Consider the following 24,302-nt stretch of genomic DNA (forward strand, 5'->3'; position numbering starts at 1 on the left):
CATAGATGAGGGCCGAGGTGTGGTATAAACACAGAACAACTCTACCACTCTAAATATAAGATGAGACAACAGCTGAGTACAAGTAACAGGAAGGGTGGGGAGACAACAAAATGATCACAAAGAGCAGTCACGGGATGCCAGCTGCCCAGCTATGGGTGCTGTACACATTACAGCACAGGTGAGCTTTAAGGAGGGAGTTGAAGGAGAAATGCTGAAGATGTTTATAGGGAGCTCATTCGATGGATAAGGGGAAGTGTGAAGTTATTTGTTGGAATATTAGAGAAATTGGTGATCCAAGCTGGCAATAATGTGCAGCAGACATCTCCATAGCACAGGAGAGATGAAGGACCTAGAAAATTAAATTGTTGGTTCTTCTTAGCCTGGCTCCTGGGATGATCCACACTGTACTGAAGTGCCCCAGGGTACTTCGTGTGACCCTGTTCCAATCTGTCCAGTTTTGTCTGTGGGCATCACATTGAAATTCCCCTTTCCAAGCCCCAGCAGTGCCTCCTGTGTGTGTGCCCTGCAGATCCCTCTCTCACACTGCAGGAGGTTACACAAAATTCATCCACTGTCACTAGAGACCAGCAAAATACCAGGAAATTTATTAAAATTACAAAAATATAAAACAATATTGATCCTCTCCTACAAGAAGAGGCCCATGAAGCACTGGCTGTTTAAAAGGGACAATGGGTCCAGATTTCAGAGACTGAAATCTAAGGAGGAGACGAGAACCTAGAGAAGGATGTAGGCAGTGAACCATCTACAGTTACATTTAATCCCACATTCCCTCCCTGCTTCTGTCTACAAATTAATCCGCAAACCTCACCTGACCCACTTTGATTTCTCCCAACGGTTTGATCTGGACAGCAGCCTCTACCCCTTCCCACACTGGTTTCAAATGATTCAGTCTGTGTGGCAGTCTCCACCCCCTTCAATTGGTAAAAGTTCTGTCCACAAAGGAGACACTATAGGCCTGGTTGACTCCACCTCTTCTGCTCTGGTGCAGCCCCTACTTAAGGTCCATGAAGCGGATGTCCATGATCAGCAGGAAGTTCTTGGGCAGTGGGCGAGGTGCCGGTGACAGCACTGTGAAGACCTGGCGATCTACATCCACCCCAGTGACGACGATGAAGCCAGCCACGCTGGTCTCGGAGATGTTCTCCTCACTGCCATCAGCAGTGCTGACGCTCAGCAGGTGGTGCACCATGTCACGGCCCGGCGTCACTGGCACAAGCTTGAGCTGGTTGTCCTCCTGCGACATGCCCAGGGGCAGACATGAGTCAGGGATGGTGGGAGCCCCCACCTTGTAGATCTTGACATCACAGAATTTGACGTCGAAGGCGTGGGGGTAGAAGCAGCCCCGGAAGCCGTAGAAGTACTCACGGATGCGGTCATCCCGGCACTCCCGCCGGAAGTCCTTGGAGCGCTCCACCACCCCACCCGACTTGGGGAGCAGCACTGTGCGCACAAAATGGGGGAGGTCCCGCTTCAGCTCATTGTAGAGGCGCTCCTGGTCCAGCACTACCACCACATCCACCTCAAAGGCTGAGGCAGCATGCACCAGGGCGTGGTACCCCGAGCCCTTCACCCAGCCGCACGTGTTGATGACGCAGCCACTGACTGAAGCCCGGCGGTTCACTTCGCAGCGCTGGTTAAAGACGTCAGCCAAGCGAGATGTGATCTGTAGAGAGAAGCAGCATGGCTAATTGGAACCCAAGGAAGGTGCATGGCAATTGCAGTATCTGAAGTGGCTCCACCCATGGTCTTTCCCTTTCTCAAGGTGGGGCTTATATCCTTTGCAGGCTGCGACTAGATGGTGGCCTGATCACATATAAATTGCCCTTGAGCAGCCCTGACACTGACATTTTACTCAGTGGAGGAGAAATGGAAATGCAAATCTCCTTCTGTCCAAGCATCTCGCTTTAGATACCTTGGCATGGCAAATTAAGCATGGCAGAGCCCAGCTTAATAAGAGACATTCTCCGTCAAGAAACTGTGTCTTGTCCTTAACCAATGAGGCAAGGGATACAAATAACTGTATTTTGTTTGGTTACTTGGACAACTATTAAGCACCAGTGCATTTATTTGCTTCTAGAAGGCTAATCAGATTGGACATTTAACACCCTGCTTACTGAATGGTCATTAAGGTAACTGATCATTTCTTCTAGACCTCTACATCTGAGGTCACAAGAGGAGAGATTTGCTGATTGTCGTGCGGGAGACAGTCAGAAGGTATGTAACAACACAGAGATTCAGAAAAACAATGTTGGTTTGTGTCTACAATGAAATATAGCAAGTGATAGTTATTGCTGCTTTAGAGAGACAGTATTAGCATCACCCCTAATGAACAGGAAGGTGTGAAATGCTAAACTCTGCTCTTTTAACACAGAAGTTGCCAAATAATTAAACAGAATATCCTTTTTATTCACTGTTCTTTTTTCCATCTTAAGTCTTTTCAAGCTCTATTTTTTAATAAAGGTTTATCTCAGTCAAGATAATATACTACCTGCAAGGACGTGTAATTAAGAAGATTCTCTGTATTTGGACAATATTTATATCTTGGATTAATAAATGTCAGTGTTCATCTCAAACCATGCAAATGTTTCATTGCTGTCCCTATTCTGCAGATATGGAAGTGACTTAAGAACGGCCATCCTGGGTCAGACCAATGGTCCATCTAGCCCAGTATCCTGTCTAACAGTGGCCAGTGCCAGATGTTTCAGAAGGAATTAAAAGAACAGGGCAATTATCCCAAGCGATCCATCTCATTGTCCAGTCCCAGATTCTGGCAATCAGAGGCTTAGGGACACCTTGAGCATAGGATTGTGGCCCTGAACATCTTGGTTAAAAGCCATTGATGGACCTAACCTCCATGAACTTATCTAATTCTTTTTCAAACCCAGGTATATTTTTGGCTTTCACAATGTCCTCTGTCAAAGAGTTCCACAGGTTAACTGGGCACTGTTTGAAGAATTACTTCCTTATTTTGTTTTAAACCTGCTGTTTATCAATTTCATTTGGTGACCCTGGGTTCTTGTGTTATGTGAAAGTGTATTAACTTGCCAAGGTCACACAGGAAGTCAGTGGCAGAGTTGGCCCGAGAGCTGTGACTTCCAGTCCATGATGCAAGCCTGTTTCCTTCCAAGGTAGCGCAAAACAGATTAAAGAGTACTGATGGTTGGAGAAGATAAAAGGGGAAGCAACACTCTCCTCCTTTCCTCCAGACTAGATGATGAAAATGCAGCTGAGCAGGGCCAGAGGTGATTGTGGGGTGGGGAGACAAGGGAATGTCAGCCCTTTACTCCCAGTAATTCTTTTTTCTTTGGATCGGTCCCCCAACTCTCTATTCATGTGAGTTCAGACCTAAGAAAACGTCTCAGCATGGGGCAGTCTTTGCCCTTCCCCACCAACAAGTGTGCATATGTGAATTCATCTTGCTGGATTGGTCTAGCCCAGGGAGGATGGAGATGCCTGTGCCATCCCCTGGTGTGAGGGGGGTGTGCACATTGGCATTCTCCTTCCAAAATACTCTGGATTGTGGAGAAGGTGCCCGCCTACCCTTTTCTCCAGTGGGACCAGAATACATTTACAAATACAGCCTACTTTACTCCTCCCTCACTGAGAACCAGATGCTTTGGTCATTAAAGGTTGCTGTGTCTCCAGAAACATCTGTGTGTGTGGGAAAGAGCTCTGGCTGCCTTGAATTTCACCCCCCCAGATCCGCCACTGCTCACCTTGTTATAGAGTTTGATGTTGGTGCCAGGAGTGGTGGAGCCAAAGTGATAGACCAGGGGGGCCTGGACAGAGAAGCCCTCCTCTACGTCAGCAGGCCGCTCGATGTACAGTGCCCCCATGGTGCCAGGGATGGAGACCGAGCCTTGGCCCACGTCCAGCTCCACGAAGGTGGGTCGGCGCCCCAGCCGCACAGCGTAGTTCAGCAACAGCCGGCACACTGTCGACTTACCCACATCCGTAGGTCCCACCACCATGACTCGGGGCCCCCGCTCATCCTCGCGCTCTGCCTGCCGCCGCATCTGCTCCAGGGCTGTGTGGGTGTTGAGATAGAGCAGCATGGGCGTGTCCTTCGATATGTAAGCCACTTCAGTGCGGCCGCTCAGCTGCACTGTGCAGCCATGCCACGTGAACACGGCCACCTTGGCACCAGCATCAAAAGTGAACTTCTTGTTACGGGTCAGCTCAGTGCCGAAGATCTCCGCCATGCCTGCCAGCAGCTCCAGCTGGACAGTCTGCGAAGCCTCCACCTCAAAGCGAAGCTCCGTCTCCCGCTCCAGCTCAAACTTTGCCACCTGCTTCTTCTCATCCCCAGCCTCCTCTGCCATCTCTATCCTGTATAGGCCTGAAACAGACACAAGGAAAGAGGTCACATCACAGGGAGTATAATGCTCTCCCATCAGCCTCCCCAGTTCTACTCTACTCAATCCCTATCTGGAGCTGGTAGAGGGCTCTGTTCCCTACGGTGCTCTTCATTGTCACACAGACCCAGGCATTATTATATATGGATGAGAGGAGGGTTCCCACTCCCCACACTCTGATGCGATTGGTTATTCTGGAGCTCCGCTAATTAAACGATATTCCTTACCATGCCCTCAGGAACCACACACCCAAGAGCACCAAGGCTGTCAGGCCATGGCACTGGGCCATGGAGACGATGGCCATTGAAACAGTCAGACCAGAGCCGGGATGTTATTGCTTCACCCTCTAGACACTGCCCCAGGCAAGACAGTTTTGGTCACTGCAGCTTCATATGGGAAAACAAACCACTGTGTGAACAGGAGTCACTACAGCATCACTCATACGAATGACAGCACCCCCACCCTCCTATGGCAGCAGTGTCCCCCGCACTGTGGCCAGGCTCCTCCCCGGCAAGGAGTGATGACGCTATCCCCCTCCACCTCCCGGAGAATGGCGGCAACACCCCTCTCGTGCCCAGAACCCCCCGCGACCTGCCTGCGGTGTGCCCAGGGCTCCCACTGGGCATGGCGGCGCCGCCCCCCACCGTAAAGCAGTGGTGGGCAACAGGCAGCCCCTCAGGGTAATCCGCTGGCAGGCGCCAGACAGTTTGTTTACACGGACCGTCGGCGGGCACCGCCGCCCACCGCTGCCAGTGGCCGCTGTTCGTGGCCAATGGGAGCTGTGGGAAGCGGTGGCCAGCACGTCCCTGCAACCCGCGCCGCTTCCCGCAGGCCCCATTGGCCGGGAGCGGGAACCGCGGCCACCGGCAGCTGCGGGCGGCCCGCCAGCGAGTTACCCTGAGGGCCCACGTGTTGCCCACCACGGGCTTACAGGCAGCAAAGGGCGTTACTGGGTGTCGCCATGGCAACAGCAAGGCGTTAGGGAGCGGGCCGAGGAGGGGCCAAACCCAGCCGCGCCCCAGAAGAGTCGCTCACCCACCTACCGCCGCCGCTGCCTGGCGCTAAACCAACCAACCGGCAGACCCAAGACCACGCGTACTTCCGGCCCCAGGCCGGAATACGGGAAGGCATAGTGCCTGATGGGAGAAATGGCCAACCCCGGAAGTTCAGGGACGGGGCGCGTTGCCTGCTGGGGGAGGTAGTTTTCCTGTGTAGGCCGAATCCGGAAGAAGGGCGTTGGAACGGCGGATGAGCGCAGGTCCTGCTGGGAGATGAAGTTCCCAAATGTAGGCCAAACTACGATGCGGAGAACGGTTCTGATCTGGGACCTGGAGTGTCAGGGTCCGGTTGCAGCCCAGTGGGCAGGTCTGTGTCAGGGCCACACGGCTGCCCAGCTTTACACAGCCGCAAGAGTGACATATTATGCAAATCCTATAAGGGTTGATTTGCATATATGCAAATAACGTACACATGGCTGTAAACTTCAGCCCATGGTCGACACCCCCTTCCCGAGCAATAATGGGGCTGGGACATGGAGCCACACAAAACTTAGCAGCAGCGAGGCTGGAGCGGTGTATGAGGGTGTGTATGAGGAGAGGGTGCTGGTGGGTGGCTAGATTGCTCAGGGGGTTCTGGGTGCGTCTAAGTCAGTAGGTGCTGGTGGGTGGCTGAGGGGATGGGTATAGCCTAAATTGGGTGGGTGCTGAGAGATCTGGGAGTGCTGAGGTAGCTGGGCAGATGCTGGTGGGGGAGGGGCTCTCTTGCAGGGGCTGGGCTCTGGCTTGGGCCTTTCTGGCCAGGGTCTGGCTGGGGTGTCTCTCTTGGAGGGTAGGCTTTGTGGAGGACAGGAGGTCTCTGTGGGGCAGGGTTCTGGCTTAGGCAGCCTGCTGAGTCTCCCCCGACCCATCTTCTCTCCCTGCCACCTGGGTCAGCTGCCTGAAGCCTTTTGCTACTGGAGCCTCTCAGAAGGTGCATGACATTCAGGGTGGGCTGGCAGGGGGGGTGCCTGATGCTGGAGTGTCACATGAGATGCCGGATACCTGGCAACCATTAGCCAATGTTGCTACTGTATTTGGTAGCGATTGGGAAGGCCACCACTTGGAGTGTCATAGATCAGGGCTCCCGTGACTTGTGATTGGCCACAAATCCAGTCACTGTTTGGGGGAGCAAAAACTGAGTCCGTGTTTGGGGATGTTGCAGATTCAGCTATCAGTGTTGGAGCTGTCACAGAACAGGGGCTGTCAGTGTTTGGGGGAGTGGCTTGCCATGTGAGTGCCAGTGTTTGGGGGAGCGCGATTGGGGGTGCTAGTGTTTGGGGGAGCAGCAGACCATGTGAGTGCCAGTGTTTAGGGCAGTGAGATCAGAGGGTGTCAGTGTTTTGGGGAGTGGCATACCATCTGGGTGCCAATGTTTGGGGCAGTGAGATTGGGGTGCCAGTGTTTGGGGGAGTAGTATGCTGTGTGGGTGCCAGTGTTTGGGGCAGTGAGATCACAGGGTGCCAGTGTTTGTGGGAGCAGCATGCCATGTGGGTGCCAGTGTTTGCGGGAGTGAGATTGGGGGTGCCAGTGTTTGGGGCAGTGAGATCAGGGTGTACCCATGTTTGGGGGAGCAGCATGCCATGTGGGTGCCAATGTTTAGGGCAGTGAGATCAAGGGGTGCCAGAGTTTGGGGGAGTGGGATCGGGGATGCCAGTGTTTGTCGGAGCTGCATGCCATGTGCGTGCCAGGCTTTGGGGCATTGAGATCAGGGGACAGGACTTGGGGCTGTCACAGATTTGGGGTGTCAGGGTTTGGGGCTCTTAGTGCGCTGGGTATCTCCAGCCAGGTAGGTCGCAGTTTCTGTGCAGCGGGGATCCCTGGCCTGGGTGCTGGGGGGGCAAGCTGGCCTGAGAAGCATGCAGATTTGCAGCCCGTGATCCCGAGCTGTCTCTCGCTCCCCTCTCCCTGCGTCAGAGGCGCAATACATGATTTATTACCTGTGCGCCCCCCGCGCATCCCGGGGTACTGTTGGCCCTGAGCCTTCCCCCCGCCGCTCCACCCCTGCCCCATGTTCACCCCCCTCCCATCACTGCGCCCCCCACTCCCGCAGCCCAGCCCCAGTGGCCCCGGCCCCCTCCCTCCCTCCCCGCGCCTCCCAGCCCCTTTCTGACGTAGCGGGGGGGGGGGGGGGGGAGGAATGACTCAATGTTATGATGCGGTGCCACAACACACAGCCACATTCGGCTCCAGCCCGAGCCCCAGGTCCCCATTCGCCCCCCAGCCGCGGTCCCCCGGCCCCCTGAGCCGGCCCCCTGCGCCCCGCACAGCCCCAGGGTGCTCCCCCTCCGCCGGAGGAGCGGCCGCGGGACGGACGGACGGGGCTCTTGGGACGAGATTTCAAGGTGAGGGGCGGCGGACGGGGGGGCTGAGCGCAAAGGGCTTCGCGGAGAAACTTTGCCCTCCCGCCGCGGCTGGCCCCGCAAACGGAGCCTGGGTCTCTCCCCTCCTGTGAATCATCCATCAATCCAGCCCCTGACGAGAGAGCCCAGTCCCCCCGCCCCCCATCCCACTTGCAACTTTCCCAAGCCAGATCCTCCTCCATTTCCCTTGTCTGCGGGGAGCGGATCCCTCGGAACCCTCCCCCTCCCCCAGGTGTCACCTTCCACCTCACACCCCCCTCTGGTCCCTTACGTTATTTTCTGGGTGGGAAAGAGGGGACCGACCTTGTGGGGTTCTGGCACTGGGCCACCACAGTTTGTGAGCCCATTGTCCACTAGCGAGGAGGGAGCGTGACACTTGTGCAGTGAGTTGGGGGCTGTCTCAGGCTGGTGCCAAACTCAGGCATGGGTTTTTTAAAAGGCAGTTCTGGGCAGTGACCAGCATGGGGCACTGTCTCTGGGCTGGGCTTGGGAGCTGGGGAGACTTGGGGCTCAGTGGTGGGAATGGGTCTGTCCCAGCATGGGGCGCTCTCATCCAGCAGTGACAGCAGCATGAGGAGAAGAGACCACATGACAAGAACCAACCCTTTGTCCCAGAAGGGGGTGCTGTCCCCAGCACAGGGGCGTAGGTTGGCGAGCCGGAGAATTGGCTCCCCAGGACTGTGCATTTCCTTTCTAGCTCCAGTGGGGGGTGCTTCCTGGGTTGGGGGGCAGCACAGGAGGGAGAAGAGAGCTGGCACTGAGGGCTGGGGGGGCCCTTCCCCATCAGAGGGCACTCTTCCCAGTCTCCCAGGCGGAGGGAGCGCAGGCCATAGGGGCGACCCCCCTGATTCATTGCCCTCCTCTCTCTCATTCTCTGCAGGTGACTCCCCTTTCGGCCTGGTTCTCATCTGGGGGGGCCCTGGCTGTGCAGCCCCCCCAAACTCTTCCCACCCTGAAACACGGCTCTAGCCAACCTGCTTCGCTGCTTCACCTGCGACCGACTGTGTGGGGGGTGCACAGCGCCCACCCCCCCACCCCGCCAGGGTATCGCCCTCCAGCCTGTCATGCCCAGCTGTGAGCCAGGGCCGCCTGCTGCCTGCCTGCCCACCAAGACCTTCCGCAGCTACCTGCCACACTGCCACCGCACCTACAGCTGTGTGCACTGCCAGGCCCACCTGGCCAAGCATGATGAGCTCATCTCCAAGGTACAGCCACTCCAGCCTGCCAGGGACCTGCACCAGCCACCAGGCTTCTCCAAGGCCATGCACCCCGGCACTGTGAGATTCCGCAGGGCTGTGCCCTGCTGGTGCCCAGCTGAGGACCCCACCACTGTGAGCTTCCTCACAGCCATGCCTTGCCACTGCCAATCTTGCCCATGGCAATGCCCTATCGGTGCCCAGCCAGGCCCTGGGTGCTGTAACTTCCCCACGGCAGTGAATGAAGGTGGATGGTGGGGGCCAGGATTGGGGTTTTTTTGGCCGGGGGGGGGGCAGGGTATAATTCCTGTCCTTTGTCTCTGCAGTCTTTCCAGGGGAGCCATGGCCGAGCCTACCTGTTCAATTCTGTGTGAGTGCCCCTCTGTGATCCATCACTCCATCAGTTACAAGGGGGGGAGAGTACGGGTGGGGGTGGGAGGGTGGGGAGTTTGCAGCCAGTCAGAAGGGAGCAGGCAGCAGCTAGAGCTATATTAGCAGGCCTTATCATTGATTAGGTGTATTACGGTAGTGCCTTGGTCACCCAGCTGTGGAGCAGGACCCTGTTGTGCTAGGCGCTGTACAGACCCAGACCAGAGATGGTCCCTGCCCCAAAGAGCTGATAATTTAAGCCATCACTGTTCTACATGACCCAAGAGAGGGTGACTGTTGGCATCTGAACTCAGAGGCAGGAGGGGCCCCCCCATTCCAAAGGTGGAGTCTCTGGAATGGGGTCTCCTTGGTGGTGAGTCCTGGGGTAGAATAACAGCAGTTGTCATGGTGATGTATAACCCTGCCCCAATGTGCCTCACTCTCTGGGCTCCACTAGAGCATACCACACCCCATGTCTCGGCACTGTTCCCCAGCAGACAATTCCCTACTCAAGTTGGCAGTAACTTGTCAGGCCCCATCTCCAAAACTTCTTGCGCGGGGGTCTTTCTCCCCCAAGATGTCTCATATGGGTTGGCTCATCTCCAAACCCAGGGTCCTCCCTGTCAGTCCACTCCAGGGTGATCCCAGCAAGGGGCTGGGATTGTAATGGGGAGGTGATGAAAATCCACCACAGCCACACCACTGTCAACTCTGGCAGGGGATCACAACCTCTACCACTCAGCCAATGGGCCATCCTATTGCCAACAGCAATGGCTATTGACATAGAAGTATCTAGGAACCTTCTCCCTTGTCTGGTCCCTGGCTTACGGGTGGCCATGGCCAATGACCAAACATGACTGAGCAATCACGAGCAGGAGTAGAGAGGCTATTGTACCTTTGTATGTGGCTCTGGTATGACCGCTGCTGGAATCCTGTGTCTAGTTCTGGTGTCCACACTTCAAGAAGGATGTTGATACATTGGAATGGGGCCTGAGAAGAGCCACAAGAATCATTAAGGGATTGGAAAACCTGCCTTTTAGTGATAGACTCCAGGAGTTTAATCTATTTAGCTTAGTAAAGAGAAGGTTAAGGGGTGACTTGATCACACTCAAGAAGTACCTACCTCTGGTCCAAAAATGTGAGAATAGAGGGCTCTTTGGGCTAGCAGACAGAGGTATAACGTCCAATGGCTAGAAGCTGAAGATAAACAAATTCAGACTGGAAATAAGGAAATAATATTTAACAGTGAGGGTAATTAACCAATGGAACAACTTACCAAGGGTCCTGGTGAATTCGCCATCCCTGGCCATTTTAAAATCAGGATTGGATGTTTTTCGAAGAAATCTGCTCTATGTTGAACAGGAATTAATTCAGGGAAGTTCTCTAGTCTAGGTTATACAGGAGGTCAGAACAGATGCTCACAACAGTGCCTTCTGGCCTTGGAATCTCTGAATGACATGGCAGAGAGAAGGCAGAGCTGGACAGACCGTGCCCTAAGGATTTAGGGTTCCCAGGGCTGTGGTTTGGCTGCTGTCTGAGGCTGTGGGTGGCATGGTGGCTCCTTGCTGCCTTGGCTCAGTAGTGCAGCTGCGTGGTTCTCACTGCTATGAGTTTGTCTGCTTTGCATCAGAGACTGATCAGGCTAGGACCAGTTTGTTTTGTGGGAACAACAGAAATGCACTCTTTGCTAGCTGGTTCTCACAGTTTTGCTTAATGATGGGTAAGGTTGTTAATGCCACCCTTTGGGAGGGTGTTACAGGGTCAGCAAGGGTCAGCAACCTCCCAAGTGCCACCTTGTGGCCAGGGGAGGCTCTGTAGCAGCGTGCCTCACTTTCCCCTCTTCAGGGCTCCTCAATAAATGCTACAAACAGGCTGCTCTCTGTTCAGCCACCCCTTCTTAGGGGCTGGATTTATTAACATCAGTGTGCAAAACAAAACTCTCAAAGTCCCAAAATAAAGTCATCTCTGTTCCCTGCTCTTAGCAGGCCACTCCCAGGCCTTCCTCGCTCTACTCCTGCGGGAATTCTGCACCACTGGGCACGCACAGAATTTTTTTTCCCACAGAAAATACATTCTGCCCCAGAAGTGCTGCAGTTCTGCCTTTTGCCCACCAGAGGCTGCTGTGGTGCCAGAACAGCTGGCTGCGTTCCTGCTGCTGATTGTTCTGGCCCCACAGTGGCCTCTGGTGGGCTAAAGGCAGAACTGTAGCATATCTTGGGCAGAAATGTATTTTCTGCGGGGAAAAAAAAAGACTGTGGGATACATGAATTCTATACGTCCACAGTGGTGCAGAATTCCCCCAGGAGCAGAGACTCCTAGTGATGCCATCAGATCTCGGACAGGGGTGGGCAAACCATGGCCCACGGGATGTATCCAGCCCATCAGACCTTTTAATCCGTCCCACGAGGTCCCACTGGGGAGCAGGGTCAGGGGCTTGCCTTGCTCCGCTCTGCGCATGCAGCAGCTCTGCATGGCTCCCGGAAGCAGGGTCAGCCAGGGGGCTCCGCACAGTGCCCCCGTCCCAAGCGCCAGCTCTGCAGCTCACATTGGCTGCGAACCGTGGCCAATGTGAGCTGCGGCGGTGGTGCCTGCGGACAGGGCAGTGCGCAAAGTGGAGTGGCCCTGCCTCTGCATGGGAGCCAGAGGCGGGATGGGCTGCTGTTTCCAGGAGCTGCTTCAGGTAAGTGTCACCCAGATCCTGCACCTCTGAGCCCCCTCTCCGTGCCCCCACCCCCTGCCCCAGCCCTGATTGCCATCCCAACCCTTTGATCCTAGCCCGGAGTACCCTCCTGCACCTCAAACCCCTCCTCCCCAGCCCCACCCCAGAGTCTGCATGCCCAGCCAAAGCCTCACCCCCCCCAAGTGCCCCTATCCCCTGACCCAGCCGAGAGCCCCCTCCTGCCCTCCGAACCCCTCCATCCAAGCCCGGAGCACCCTCCTGCACCCCAAATCCCTCATCCCCAGCCCCACCCCAAAGTCTGTACCCCCAGCTGGAGCTCTCATCCCCCCCCCTTGTGCCCCAATCCCCTGCCCTAGCCAGCTCTCCGTGCAATTTCCATACCGAGATGTGGCCCTCAGACCAAAAAGTTTGCCCACCCCTGATCTAGGAGCAGCTCTTACCATTGACCACATGGTGGCACTGTCTCACACGCTGGTGTGGGCTGATGGCTGGAGGGACCCTTGGGTGAGTTCGATTTGTCCCAGACAGAGTTCCATGGGGCCCTGCTGGGAGCCTGCTCATCTGCAGAGCTTTCCACACCAAGGCCCAGCTAGTCCCCCCTTCCCATTCAGGCTCTTTATGAAGCCACTGGGGATCTGCAGCGTCTCCAGTGCATCAATGAGACTCAACTCTGCCCCACATCCCTGAGCCAGGCTCTCACAGCTGCTCACCCATGATAGGATCTGACCCAGTGAGGCAGGGAAGGGGAATAGTCACTGCTCAGCCTAGATTAGAGGAAACCTTGGATGTGGGGTAGGGAGGGGGAGGCCTTGGCCAAAGAAGCAGCACCTGCCCCATCCAGCAAGTGGGTGTATGGCTGCCTTTTGTCACGGTGACAGTCTTGAGGTCCTGTTAGATCATCCTCCTTAATCCCCTGGACACTGGTGCTGACTGCCCAGCCCTCAGCAATGGGGCCCCCATTGCAGATGTCCAGGCTGGATACTGGCCTGCTCCCTTCATGGATGAGCAGGCAGGCATAGCGCTGGCTGCAGCACCAGGCTGCCCGGGGAGCACATGGCACTGCAGCTTGGCTCTCCGGGAGACGCCTCTTGCCAGAGACCAATGTTCCCTCTAAGTTTTGACAGGCTGTGTGCGCAAAAAAATTCTTCTGTGCAAATTTTTGTGCTTCTGTGCAAATTATTGTGGGTGCGGTGTTTCGCTGTGTGCGCGGGGTTTAGGATCTGTGTGCGCGCGCACAGCTTAGAGGGAACAGTGCTAGAGACCCCAGCATAGGGGCTAAGATGGGCCAGATGGCAGGTGGCTCGGATGGGCAGGCTACGATGGGGGCAGCAGAGCTCCCTTGGCCCTGGGGCATGCCAATGCTGGCTGCCATTTGTGAGCTCTGAGGGTCTCTAGGGCACCATGCATAGTGGGTCAGGCTTGTGGTTAATTGCTCATCCCAGCTGTGGTTATGGGGCAGGTTGCCAGATTGCAGCGGGGGGCATGGGAGCCTGCCTGGGCCCATGGGTCAGGGACAGTGTCTCAGGAGGGCAGCAATAGGGCCACAGCGATCTCCTTGGGATCCCCCTGCAAGCTGGCCAGAGCCAGCCCCAGCTGCCCTGCAGGGACTCAGGAGCTTCTGTGGCTCTTCCCCAGTTATCTGTGCTCTCCCTGCAGGTGCACAGGTGTGTGGGGAGGGGGAGAAAGGCAGGCATTGGCAGTAGCTCATGTGGGGAGAGAATGAGGGAGGAATGGGACCTTGTCCTCCCTCAATCCTTCACAGCCTCTGCCCCCCCAGTCAGCCCCTTCTGATTCCCCCTTGAGCCCATCCCATCCCATCCCAAACCCCCACAGCCTCTGCCCCCTTGAACTCCTGTCCCCCTGCAAGACTCATGGGTTTCTCTTTCCCCACCTGAGTAAGCCCTGAGCACAGACACCAGCTCAGCCCCCGTCCCACTTCACCTCAGAGGTGTCAAGTTGCACAGTAGTTTCTCTTAAAGCCCCAGCTTCTGGAGTGCTGGGAGGAGCTCAGCTTCCCCCCTTTCTTTTTTTTAATGGGCATTCCACGTTCTCCTGTGAGGGAGAAAAGCTGGGGCAAGTGGTCCCTAAGGGTGCCAGCTGGGTAGTAAATAGAACCCAATATTGGCTCAAAACCAGACAATATTTAAAAGACACGCTCTTGATTTGCTTTGGCATCCAGTGCCTGGTGTCTGAATGCCTGAGGCTGCTCTGGCTGTGGGTATGTAGCATGGGAGTGTGGCTGTGTATGGAGCTCGGCCCAGCACACGGGAAGGGCTGGGCTCCTGTGCTTTGATCTCAGCAGGGCCTGGGGGTTAAGCCTGAACGGCCTGGTTTTGTATGGGCTGTATGTTTGCTAGGGCACCATGACACTCTCCCACAGCTGCTAGCTGACCTGGCAGCTGAATTCAACCCCCACTCCTCCCCAGCAACGTTCCCCTTAATTTTTTCCATCCATGTGTGAAATGAATTTTATGTGCACCAGTATTGAGGTAATGTGCATGTGCATTGCCACCAGTAGAAACAAAAAACAGATGTATATATTTTAAAAGTTACCATAGGGATAATTACTCCAGCCAAGACAGGTTAGGCATTTTAGAACTCACTACTCAAAAATTAAATTTAAGCCTAAGAGAGAAATAAAAATTATGAAATACATAGACCAGTCCAGAAACTAAAATAACAGCACTTTGAAAGAATAAAATTACAGAGAATATATGTGCATTGCAGGAAGTATCAAGAACAACAACAACAATACAAGTATGTGTTGGGAGGTGAGTGTGAGAGACACAGTGGTATGTGTGTGTGAGTGAAAGAGAGAGAGAGACAGTGTGGTGTGTATGTGAGCCACACAGGGTGGGGTGTGTGTGTGAGAGAGAGACACACATACACAGTGTGGTGTGTGAGAGAGAGACATGTTGCCCCTTTAAATAGATCTGCAGTCACCAGTCTGCTTGTTCAGACACAGCAACAGCTGCCAGGAAGCTCCGTCCCATGTCCCACTCCTGAGCTCTGTCATGTCCCCTCCCCCTGCTCTGTGGAAATGGGGTACATAGGCAGGGGGAGGGGGACACCCTGACATCAGTGTCCCCACCTCCCCTTCTCCGCTCTACACAGGAAGCAGGAGGCTCCCAAGAGCAGTTGGCCAAGGGGTCCAACCCAAGGCAGAGGGCAGGAGCAGCACGGCAGTGGGGTGAGGGGCACCTGAAGTGTGTGACACTTGGTAGACTGCTGGGCGGCTGCGCGGCTTAGAGGGAACTTACCCCGCAGGGGCAGGGCTGTGGGGATCTGGGGGGGAAAGGCAGTATGTGACCTTGTCCCATGCTGCTCCTCTTTCTGGTGCCAGGGTTAACGTGGGCTGCGGGCCAGCTGAACAGCGCCTCCTGCTCACTGGGCTCCACTCTGTGGCCGACATTTTCTGTGAGAGCTGCAAGACCACCCTGGGGTGGAAATATGTGAGTACTGCTCCAGCCCTGCAGGAATCCCCCCATGTCATAGCACCCCCAGCTGGGAAAGTACAGACTATGCCCCCTCCCTGGTGTCACAATGCCCCCTGCTGTGCAGGGCAGGGCTGAGCAGTGCGGGGTCCTCCCTGTCCCTGGAGTCACAGTGTCCCCAGCTGAGGAGGGCAGTACAGGCTTCCCCCTCCCTGAGGTAATAGCACCTCCTGTTGAGGGGTCTTGGCAGTGCAGGCTCCTCCCCCTCCCTGGGGTCACAGTGCCTTCTGCTGGGGAGAAGAGCATGCCCTAGAGGACGGGACTGGCTCAGACGCTCCGCTTTCTCGCCCCTCCCCCAGGAACAGGCCTTCGAGACCAGCCAGAAGTACAAGGAGGGGAAGTTCATCATTGAGATGTCACACATGGTGAAGGACAACGGCTGGGACTGAGGAGGGGGGGGGGGGCTTGCAGCCACACCCCCAGCAGCATGGCCTTCCCCTCCCTGATCACGTTGCTACATTGCCCATCCCAGCACGAGAACGCCCCTGCACAAAGGTCACCTTTCGGGAGCAGGGGATCCAGGACCCTCACACCACCCCCAGCCTGAGTGTGTACTGAGCACGGGGACGCCTGTTTCCCCCTTGGGGCCAGCACCAGGCATGGACTGTGAGGCCAGCCCCAGGGTGGGCATCCTGCTGGGCACCGACCCGCTGCTAGCACTGTGGGGCACAGACACCTGGGAGCATGACTCCTGCGGCTAGTGTCTTCCCCAGTCAGGGGGAGTGGGAGTTTAGTTAGAGCCTGCCCTGTGAGATGGGGAGCAAGGAGACAGTTCCTTGGGTATGGTGCTGAGGGGAACTGGTGGGGTGAGGGAGCTGAGTGTCCACCCACCCCCACCCCTGGTGTGGGGTTGTGAGGGGAGAGGCCAAGAGGATCAAAGCTGGCCCCCTGGTGTGGGGTGGGGGCCATTAGCATCAGAGAGCTTCACTCGCACTCTTGGGGATGAGGATCAAAGCCAGGCCCCCTTGGCAGGGGGCTCTGGGGCGGAGGGGGGAAGGTCAGAGTTGCCACTCCACAGTAGGCACAGGAACAGATTCAAAACTGGCCCCCTCCCCACATGGGGCTCTGGGTGGGAGGTCAATGGGATCAGGGAAGCCACCCCAGTCTGGGGCTCAGGGTGGAGTTGGGGGAGAGAAGGTAGGAGCTGGTCCCCTGACCTGTGGCGAGAGGGTCACCACTGGCACCACTGGACTGGGGCTCAGTGTGGGGTGGGGGAAGACAGGGTCAGAGCCAGGCCTCCTGGCCCCGGAGTGTGTGGTGGGAGAAGGATCAGAGTCCAGCTCCTGGCCTGGGGCTTGGAGTGGGGAGTTGGGGTCAGAACTGGACCCCTGGCCTAGGACTATGAGTGGGAGGTGAGAAGGTCGGAGCAGCCTGGGGCTTGGAGCGAGGGTGGTAGCTGGCCCCTCCTGGCCCTAGGCTTGGAGTGAGGGGATGAGATGGTCCAAACCAGCCTCTGCAGTCTAGGACTTGGATTTGGGGGGGGCGGGTGGGAGGGGCAAGAGGGTGGGAGTTGGGCCCCTGGCCTGGGAAGGTTGGAGCTGCCCCTCCCCCGCCCTCAGGCCTGGGGTGAGAGGGTCCAGAGCTGGGCCTGGGACTCTGCTGTTCATTTCCCTGCTCCCACGTCCCTCCCTTGGGCCTTCTTCCGCACTCCTCCATATCTGCTCTGGGCCATTTGGTTCTGTAGGTCGCCATGCCTTGGTGATCCCTGGGCACTGCCCATCCCTGCCCCCTCATTGCTGCCATGGGGCCTTGCCCTGGGGGCCCCAACACTGTGGCACCAGCACCAGCGCACGTGGGTTTTGTATTATAAATAAAGGTGTTTTTATAGAAGATAGAGTCTGTTATTGGGGGAGGGAGCTGGTCAAGGCCTGTCCATTCCGTCTGTCCTTCTGGGCTCTGCCACCCTGCCATCCAACAGGGGCACCCGTTAGTGGATGAGGCTCATGCCTGGCCCTGTCAGGGGCTGGCACAGGTGGAGGGTGCTATGGTGTCTGAGCAGCATGGACCCCCCACTCACCTCCAAGGGCACTGGGTCTGAGAGAATCACAGTGGGAGATGGATCAGAGATGTCCCACTGAGATCAGAGACCCCCAACCAACCTCATCACAGCACCCCCTTCTGGCATCAGAGCCCTCACCCCTACCCAAGCACAGTAGGCCCCCGCCGGTGTCAGAGCAGACCTTACTGGCATCAATAGCATCTTGACCTCCCATCTCCCACCCCCACCCCACTGGCATCAGAAGCGCCCCCAACCTGAGCACAGCACCCCCTTATGGCATCAGAAAACCCTCCACCCCGAGCATAGTAGCACCCCTCTGGTGTCAGAGTAGCCCCCACCAGCATCAGAGCCCCACCCCCACCCCCGAGCTCAGCACACCCTGCTGGCATCAGAGCCCCCCCCATCACACACTAGGGTCTAGGCAGTGCAACCTATTGGGCAGAGCAGGAGTCTGGCCTAGTGGGCAGAGCAGAATCAGAGGGCAGCAGTGATCAGGAGACAAGCCAGTGGGCAGAGGAAATCAAAGATGGCACAGCGCGGCAGCGAATAAAATGAGGCAGCTTGGTCAGGAGGTCCACGATGGTCAGTATAACTGAGTGCCCTTGGAAGCACAGTAACTCCTCAATAAAGTCTATTGAGAGGGTAGAGCAAGGACACAGAGGTGTGGGGAGGGGCTGAGGGAAGCCCATGGGCTTGACTTGGCTTATAGATCTCCCCATGGGCACACAAGTTGCATGACCTAGCGTTATTTTTAACATCCGTTCATAAGATCAGCCATCAGAAGTACCTAGGGTCCAGATTTTAAATGGGCCGAAATGTCCAGCCATAAGCGAGTCATGGCATAACTCTAGCACCTGAAGCCAGGAGCTGCCCTCGGGCATGTAGAGACGAGCCCCACAATAAATCAGGTCGTGTTGTAGATGAAACTTTGAATCTGGGGATTCCAGCAGATTGAGGCCGCAAACAGGTCACTTGTAAGCAAGGGGTGGCAAGTGGTCATCAAGTGACTGTGAGGCTCCTGCACACAAAAGTGGGAGGGTTTAATGACAGTGGTGAAAGCTTCCTGCTCCACTTCACGCTACTCATCCTTGTGTGACAAGGCATTGCCATCCCGTTCTTAGTCCCTGGACAGTACGTAACCATGAAGTCAAATTGGGAGAGAAAAAGAGCCCAGCAAATCTGACATTGGTTGAGTTGTTGCATTTCTCCAATTTCTTTGATCGGCTCAGACTTGGACAGAGCCTTAGGCCTCCTTGAGGAGGTGCCTCCATTCCTCAAAGGCAGCTCAGACAACCAGCAGTTCTTTGTCCCACATCATAGTTTCTCTCAGTGGGAATCAGTTTCAGAGAGAAAAAGGCGCAGGGATTTGCATTTCTCAGGTTTTGCATAAAGTTGACTTTGGCGAAGCCACTCAAAAACAGTGTGCGCTGGGTGGTCATGGAATTGTTGATTCTCTGAAAAAATGAGTCTTTCATATAAGTAGAGGATCATGAATTGGTTGAGGATGTCTCTGAAAACATCATTCGTGAAATGCTGGAAGGTAGTGGGGGTGTGCCATAGACCAAATGACACGACCAAATAGTCAAAATGGCCATGTCTGGTTCAAAATGCCATTCATCCTGTCATCCAGCAGTGGCTGAGGAGCGTGAATACCAACCTAAGGCAGATTGCTAAGAGGCAGGGCACAAACCCCAAACTGTCTGTGAATTCTAGACTTAGATTTTACCAACCAAATATCAAGTGTGAACGTCTCAGGCACTATAACAGCCTTAACATGGGTCCTCTGCTCTATCTTGCCACTAGGTAAGATTGCCTTTGTGATAGATGGTCCTCTACACAAAAAAAGCACAAGTGTTCTGGTTACTCCCAGTCCCAAAGGACCAGTCTCTTACCGCAGCTCAACAGCACTTTAGATCTCACACCAAAGACAATGCTTGTAGCCAATCCTTGGGGCCTTTCGTTTTCAGTTTTTATTTTATTTAATTTTTCCCAAGGATTTATCAATATTTATTACTACAACAACAAAAACAGGTGAAAATCAGTGCAAAAAAAACGATTAATTTTTCTGGGTAAATATCAGGGTTTATTTTGGTGGACAGAAAGACAGGGGGAAAAAGTATTCTGAGGATTAATGCTTTGAATTCTGTTAATCAATGTGATTTGCTGCAGAACTAAACCAGAACTCAAAACCCAAGGCCACCTCTCAGTTTAAGAAAACAATATCTCTCTAATCCCCAAATAAAGCTTTTTATTTGAACAAACAGTTTACTACTGTAGACTTAGTCTTTAAATATTTACATTTAATAATTGGGCCTCACAATTGGCAGCACATACACTCACCTTCATCCTTTTCTCCTGTTTCTTTTTTTAAAACTTTCGAATACTTCCTTGTGTTCTGAAACATATTCTGATAGATTTTTGTTTTCTTCCTATTTTAGTGCGTCAGATCTTTAAACCGTTATCTGCTAACAGCTTGACACATGTACCTGGTGGTGGGTGTGAGATTCATCAGTACGTTCAGATGCACACGCACTTCGGAGCTTATGTGTGTGCCTCTCTGCTTGTATCTTCTAGACCAATACATAGCCTTACTTCAACAGGCAGCTTTGCATATACACACAGACTAATGTATTATTGTAATACATATAGCTCATGGAATGTATAGTATTTTTGTAATAAAACTAGTTATTTTTTTATATATTTGAATGATACAAAAGCAGAGTGAAAATCAGAAAAAAATGAATAGTCCTATTTTTAAAACCTGGGAATTTTTCAATAAAAATCGGTTTAAACGGAAAACAAAGGGTCTTACCAATCCTAAAATAAACTATCTAAAGATTTCTTAAGTAGGCAAAGGAAATAGAGAGTTATTTACAAGGTTAAAGCAGGTAAATGTACACACAAATGTGTTCCTGTCCTAAGTTTCAAAAGGTAATAGAAGCTTCTATAATAAGCAAGCTCTACGCCCTTAGGGCTAATCCAGGCCAACCAGTGGGGATCTTTTGCTTATGCTTAGTATTTCCCACTCCTCAGACTCCAAGCAGCAGACACAGTTCCTCCTTGTTAGGGCTTTTTATTCCTTCTCCCCTTCTGCCCAGCTGCTGGTCTCTTCTTCAAGGCGGGGGGGCAAAGGGGCAGCAATCAACAAAGTAATTGTCCTCTGATGTTCCACAACAGTTCCTCTGGTGTTGATGGGACTTCTTTTGTTGGGCAAGAGAGAACACCGCCTGTGACAAGCTAGTATTTCACACTTGGTAATGCTTCTTGTCTGTCTGGTGCGTTAAAGTTACAGAGCGAACACTTGTTACCTTGGAACATAGGATACAGATATTATATTGGATCAGCAACACACTTTAATAACTCTAATACCTACTTTAACAATACTAACACATGGGTGAGCCAGACTGGTTCCAGCTACATATTTACCAATGTCAGTTGAGACCTAAGGGCCTTGGCATAAGCTGGCCCCTGGTCCATCAGAATCACACATTCCCTTGCTGGATTCTGACAGGTTGTATGTCCCATGCCAGTCTAGCTTTGTGAAGATCCGACCCGGAGTCTTTACAGGAGTTCATTTATGAAAGGGGGCATCAGTTGCAGACTGTGATCTTGCTAAAGGTTTAATAATCACTACAAGAGAGGGAGCCATCCTTCTTGGCCATGAAGAAGATAGGTGCTGCCACTCGGGAAGTCAAGGGACAATGAACCTCTTCTGCAGATTTTCCTCAAGGGCCTGAAGCTCAGGTACAGATAAGGTGTAAATGCACCCAAAAGGAACTCCTGTTCCTGGTTGAAGGTCAATTGTGCAGTCGTCACTGTGCTGAGGAAGTAGAGTGTCTGCCTTCTGTTTGTCAAATACTGTGATATATTCTACGTATTCGGCAGGCATTCCAGGCACTGCCAATGAAATGTTGGTTGACAATTCTGGATCCTTCAGGGGCTGGAGCATGCCACAGAATGTGACCAGCCATTGACTAGATTGGGAAGGCATGCTCATCGGCACTGCAGGGAATAGAAAAGTATAGATCGCAAGTGCCAGCTAATTTGGGGATAATGGGCAATGAGCTGGGGACACCAAGGACGAGCAGTGGATGCGAAGCGCAGATGACCCTGAACTGCCAGATCTCTCGGGTGATTGCCAATGCTGATGCCCTCTAGATGGGTTGTCTGATGCATGATGGGGCCTGAAGATAGGAATGACCTGTCTATAAGCTCAACAAGCTCAGGGAAGTCCTTGCAGAGGATGGGAATTTGAGGCTCCTTCAAGTTCTGGTCCATAAAATTGCCAGAAGAGCCCAAGCCGACCAAGGCTCCTAGGTGGACATCTGGCATGGCAGAATGCTGAAGCTGAAGAGGCAGATGCAGTGGGGTGGCATGCTGGTTAAAGGATGCCAAGATTCAGGCAGATAGGCAGCAGCATGATTCACTGTGGGGAGCAGCGGAGCACTGACTCAACCCTAGCTCCCCTACTGGGGCTGGGTTCTGGCATTTCCTGACCCAGGGTTGCCCAGACCTTAGCCAGGCACTCTGATACAATGTGCCCAGGCACCCCATGTGATGTGTTATTCCATATTATTTATGAAAATATGCTTATGACATGAATATGACATAACTGAGATATACTTTATGCAAGATGGCTCATGTGAGATATCATTGGAAAGGTTATGATTTACTGAATCGATTATCCAATTTGTATGCCTGTACCATTTCTGTATCTGAAGTTTGGAATATTGACTATATATCTGTATTTCAACGAATCTACTTTGGGTGACGCCCACTGCTAACACTTCAGTTACAACAATGGAAAAGCCAGACAGGGCGGATGGCCCATCAGCAAGGACAATGGACTGTGAAAAGCTTGGCCATCCTGTGGATGCTCCATACTGCCACTGACTCTATGGACGCAGTGACACTACAAAAAGAAAAGGAGGACTTGTGGCACCTTAGAGACTAACAAATTTATTTGCGCATAAGCTTTCATGAGCTACAGCTCACTTCATCGGATGCATTCAAATACTACAGAGTCAGGTGGTCTTGTCACCTGATACTAAAACATTACCTGGGACTTCTGATAACTTTCCACTGTAAGGGAAGGGGGGTCAAGTTTGGGAAACAAAGGATTCCCACCTTATGTAAATGAGTGGGGAGGAAGGCAAACAGGACTCTTCCCCTCCATGGCCTGTCTGCCCAAGAAAGACTGCAAAGGGAAGGCAAGGGGGGAGTCCAGACTGAGAAAGGGGTCCAGTCTGAAATGGAATATAACTGGAACTATGAACCACAGAAACTTTGCAAACTGCCTGCAACAATATCTAGGGTGAGAAATACTATTTGCAACCAATTCCTTTAGGGAAACTAGCTTAGTTTGTGTGTTTGATTTCATTTGCTTAGTAATCTCCTTTGTTCTATTTGTTACCCCTTTTACCACTTAAAAGCTGCCTTTTACAGTTAATAAAATTTGTTTTATTATTAAACCCAGTTTCTGTAATTTCTAACTGGGGGGTAAGAAGTGTGTACACTTCTCTCCACATTGGGGAGGGGGCGAATTTCATAATATATCTTTGGGTCTGCGCTCCAAGAGAGGTGGACATCTGAGTGCTGAAGCATGTCCCTGAAGCTGAGGGCTTGGCTACACTTGTGAGTTACAGCACAATAAAGGAGCCCCAGGCGCACTAGCTCACTCCCTTTCCACACTGGCAAGGCCTGTAGAGCGCTCTGACTTCGCAGCTACAGTGCTGCTGGTACTCCACCTCGGCGAGTGGAATAATGTTTGCTGCACCCCCGCTGGAGCGCCGCAGCGCCAGTGTGGACGAGGTGTTGCATTACTGCGCTCTGATCAGCCTCTGGAAACGTCCCATAATCCCCTTAAGTCAAGTGGCCACTCTTGTCATTGTTTTTGAATCACTGCAGGAGTACAGATGTGCCCTTTGAAAGCTCCGTTTCTGACAGCTGGCTGCTTACCTGCTCCGAGACAAAGCAACCATTAGCGTAGAATGCTGTGTGAGAGAGAGAGAGGCGGCGGGGGGGGGGGGGGAAGTCTGCTGCAGTCTGAACTTACAAGACAGCATGCTGACATGCTCTCAGCCCCCCCAAAACCCCACTCTCTCTCCCCCCACATACACACAACACACTCCCTGTCACACTCCCCCCCCCATTTGAAAATCACGTTGCAGTCACTTGCAAGCTGGGATAACTGCCCAATGCTGCTGCAAGTGCCGCAAATGTGCTTGAAGCTGTCCGTGTGGACAGACTGCAGCACTTTCCCTACTGCACTCTCCAAAGGCTGGTTTAATTCAAAGCACTCTATATCTGCAAGTGTAGCCATGCCCTTAGTCTTCCCAGAGCTGATCTGCAGCTGGGTGTGGCCCTGCTTGTGTGTGTGTTAGAGGAGGTTTTAAGAGCCTGGCTCAGCAAGACAGGTTAAAGGGGCCTATGGTAGCAGAACAGGTAGACTCAGTGATATCTCAGAACATGAGGTGGCTTCCCAAGGGGTCCAACCCATCACCCGCTCCAATACAAGCACAACCCCAATGCCTGATGACAATTCTTTTCATCAGTGGAAAGGTGGGTCAGGATTTGGTTGACTTGCATTGGTTCAGGATCTGGTAGGACTACTGGGCCTGTGGGAGACAGAAGCATTCCGGCCAGCAGGGTTCAGGTGGCGTGTCGCTTTTCTTGAGATTGCTCCATTGGTCAACCATCAGTCTGGATGCAAATATCAATTAAAGCTGCTAGACTAGGCGGAGGTTCCACCCGTGCTAATTCATCTTTGATAGAATTGTTGAGCCCCTGCC

At 53.5% G+C, this 24,302-nt stretch overlaps 2 protein-coding genes across 5 annotated transcripts; one reads left to right on the forward strand and one right to left on the reverse strand.

Annotated features, from left to right (window-relative positions):
* Nucleotides 1–249: 249 nt before the first annotated feature.
* On the reverse strand, nt 250–10,519 carry CLP1 (cleavage factor polyribonucleotide kinase subunit 1). Of its 4 annotated transcripts, XM_074954526.1 has the most exons (4): nt 10,462–10,519; nt 10,234–10,328; nt 3,738–4,360; nt 250–1,684 (listed from the first exon to the last, which is right to left on the reverse strand). In XM_074954526.1, the coding sequence occupies exons 3-4, from the start codon at nt 4,341–4,343 to the stop codon at nt 1,013–1,015; spliced, it is 1,278 nt and encodes a 425-aa protein (XP_074810627.1). In that variant the 5' UTR covers nt 4,344–4,360; nt 10,234–10,328; nt 10,462–10,519; the 3' UTR covers nt 250–1,012. The 4 variants fall into 4 exon arrangements, with proteins under 4 accessions (XP_074810627.1, XP_074810624.1, XP_074810625.1 ...); XM_074954523.1 differs by lacking the exons at nt 10,234–10,328; nt 10,462–10,519 and adding an exon at nt 4,972–5,121; XM_074954524.1 differs by lacking the exons at nt 10,234–10,328; nt 10,462–10,519 and adding an exon at nt 5,416–5,531 and having other exon boundaries at nt 251–1,684.
* On the forward strand, nt 7,624–16,982 carry YPEL4 (yippee like 4). Its single transcript, XM_074954533.1, has 5 exons — nt 7,624–7,755; nt 8,654–8,978; nt 9,296–9,339; nt 15,362–15,470; nt 15,812–16,982. The coding sequence occupies exons 2-5, from the start codon at nt 8,838–8,840 to the stop codon at nt 15,899–15,901; spliced, it is 384 nt and encodes a 127-aa protein (XP_074810634.1). The 5' UTR covers nt 7,624–7,755; nt 8,654–8,837; the 3' UTR covers nt 15,902–16,982.
* The last annotated feature ends 7,320 nt before the right edge of the window (nt 16,983–24,302 follow it).

This window comes from Natator depressus, chromosome 6 (genome assembly GCF_965152275.1).
Source record: "Natator depressus isolate rNatDep1 chromosome 6, rNatDep2.hap1, whole genome shotgun sequence".
Taxonomy (NCBI): Eukaryota; Metazoa; Chordata; order Testudines; family Cheloniidae; genus Natator; species Natator depressus.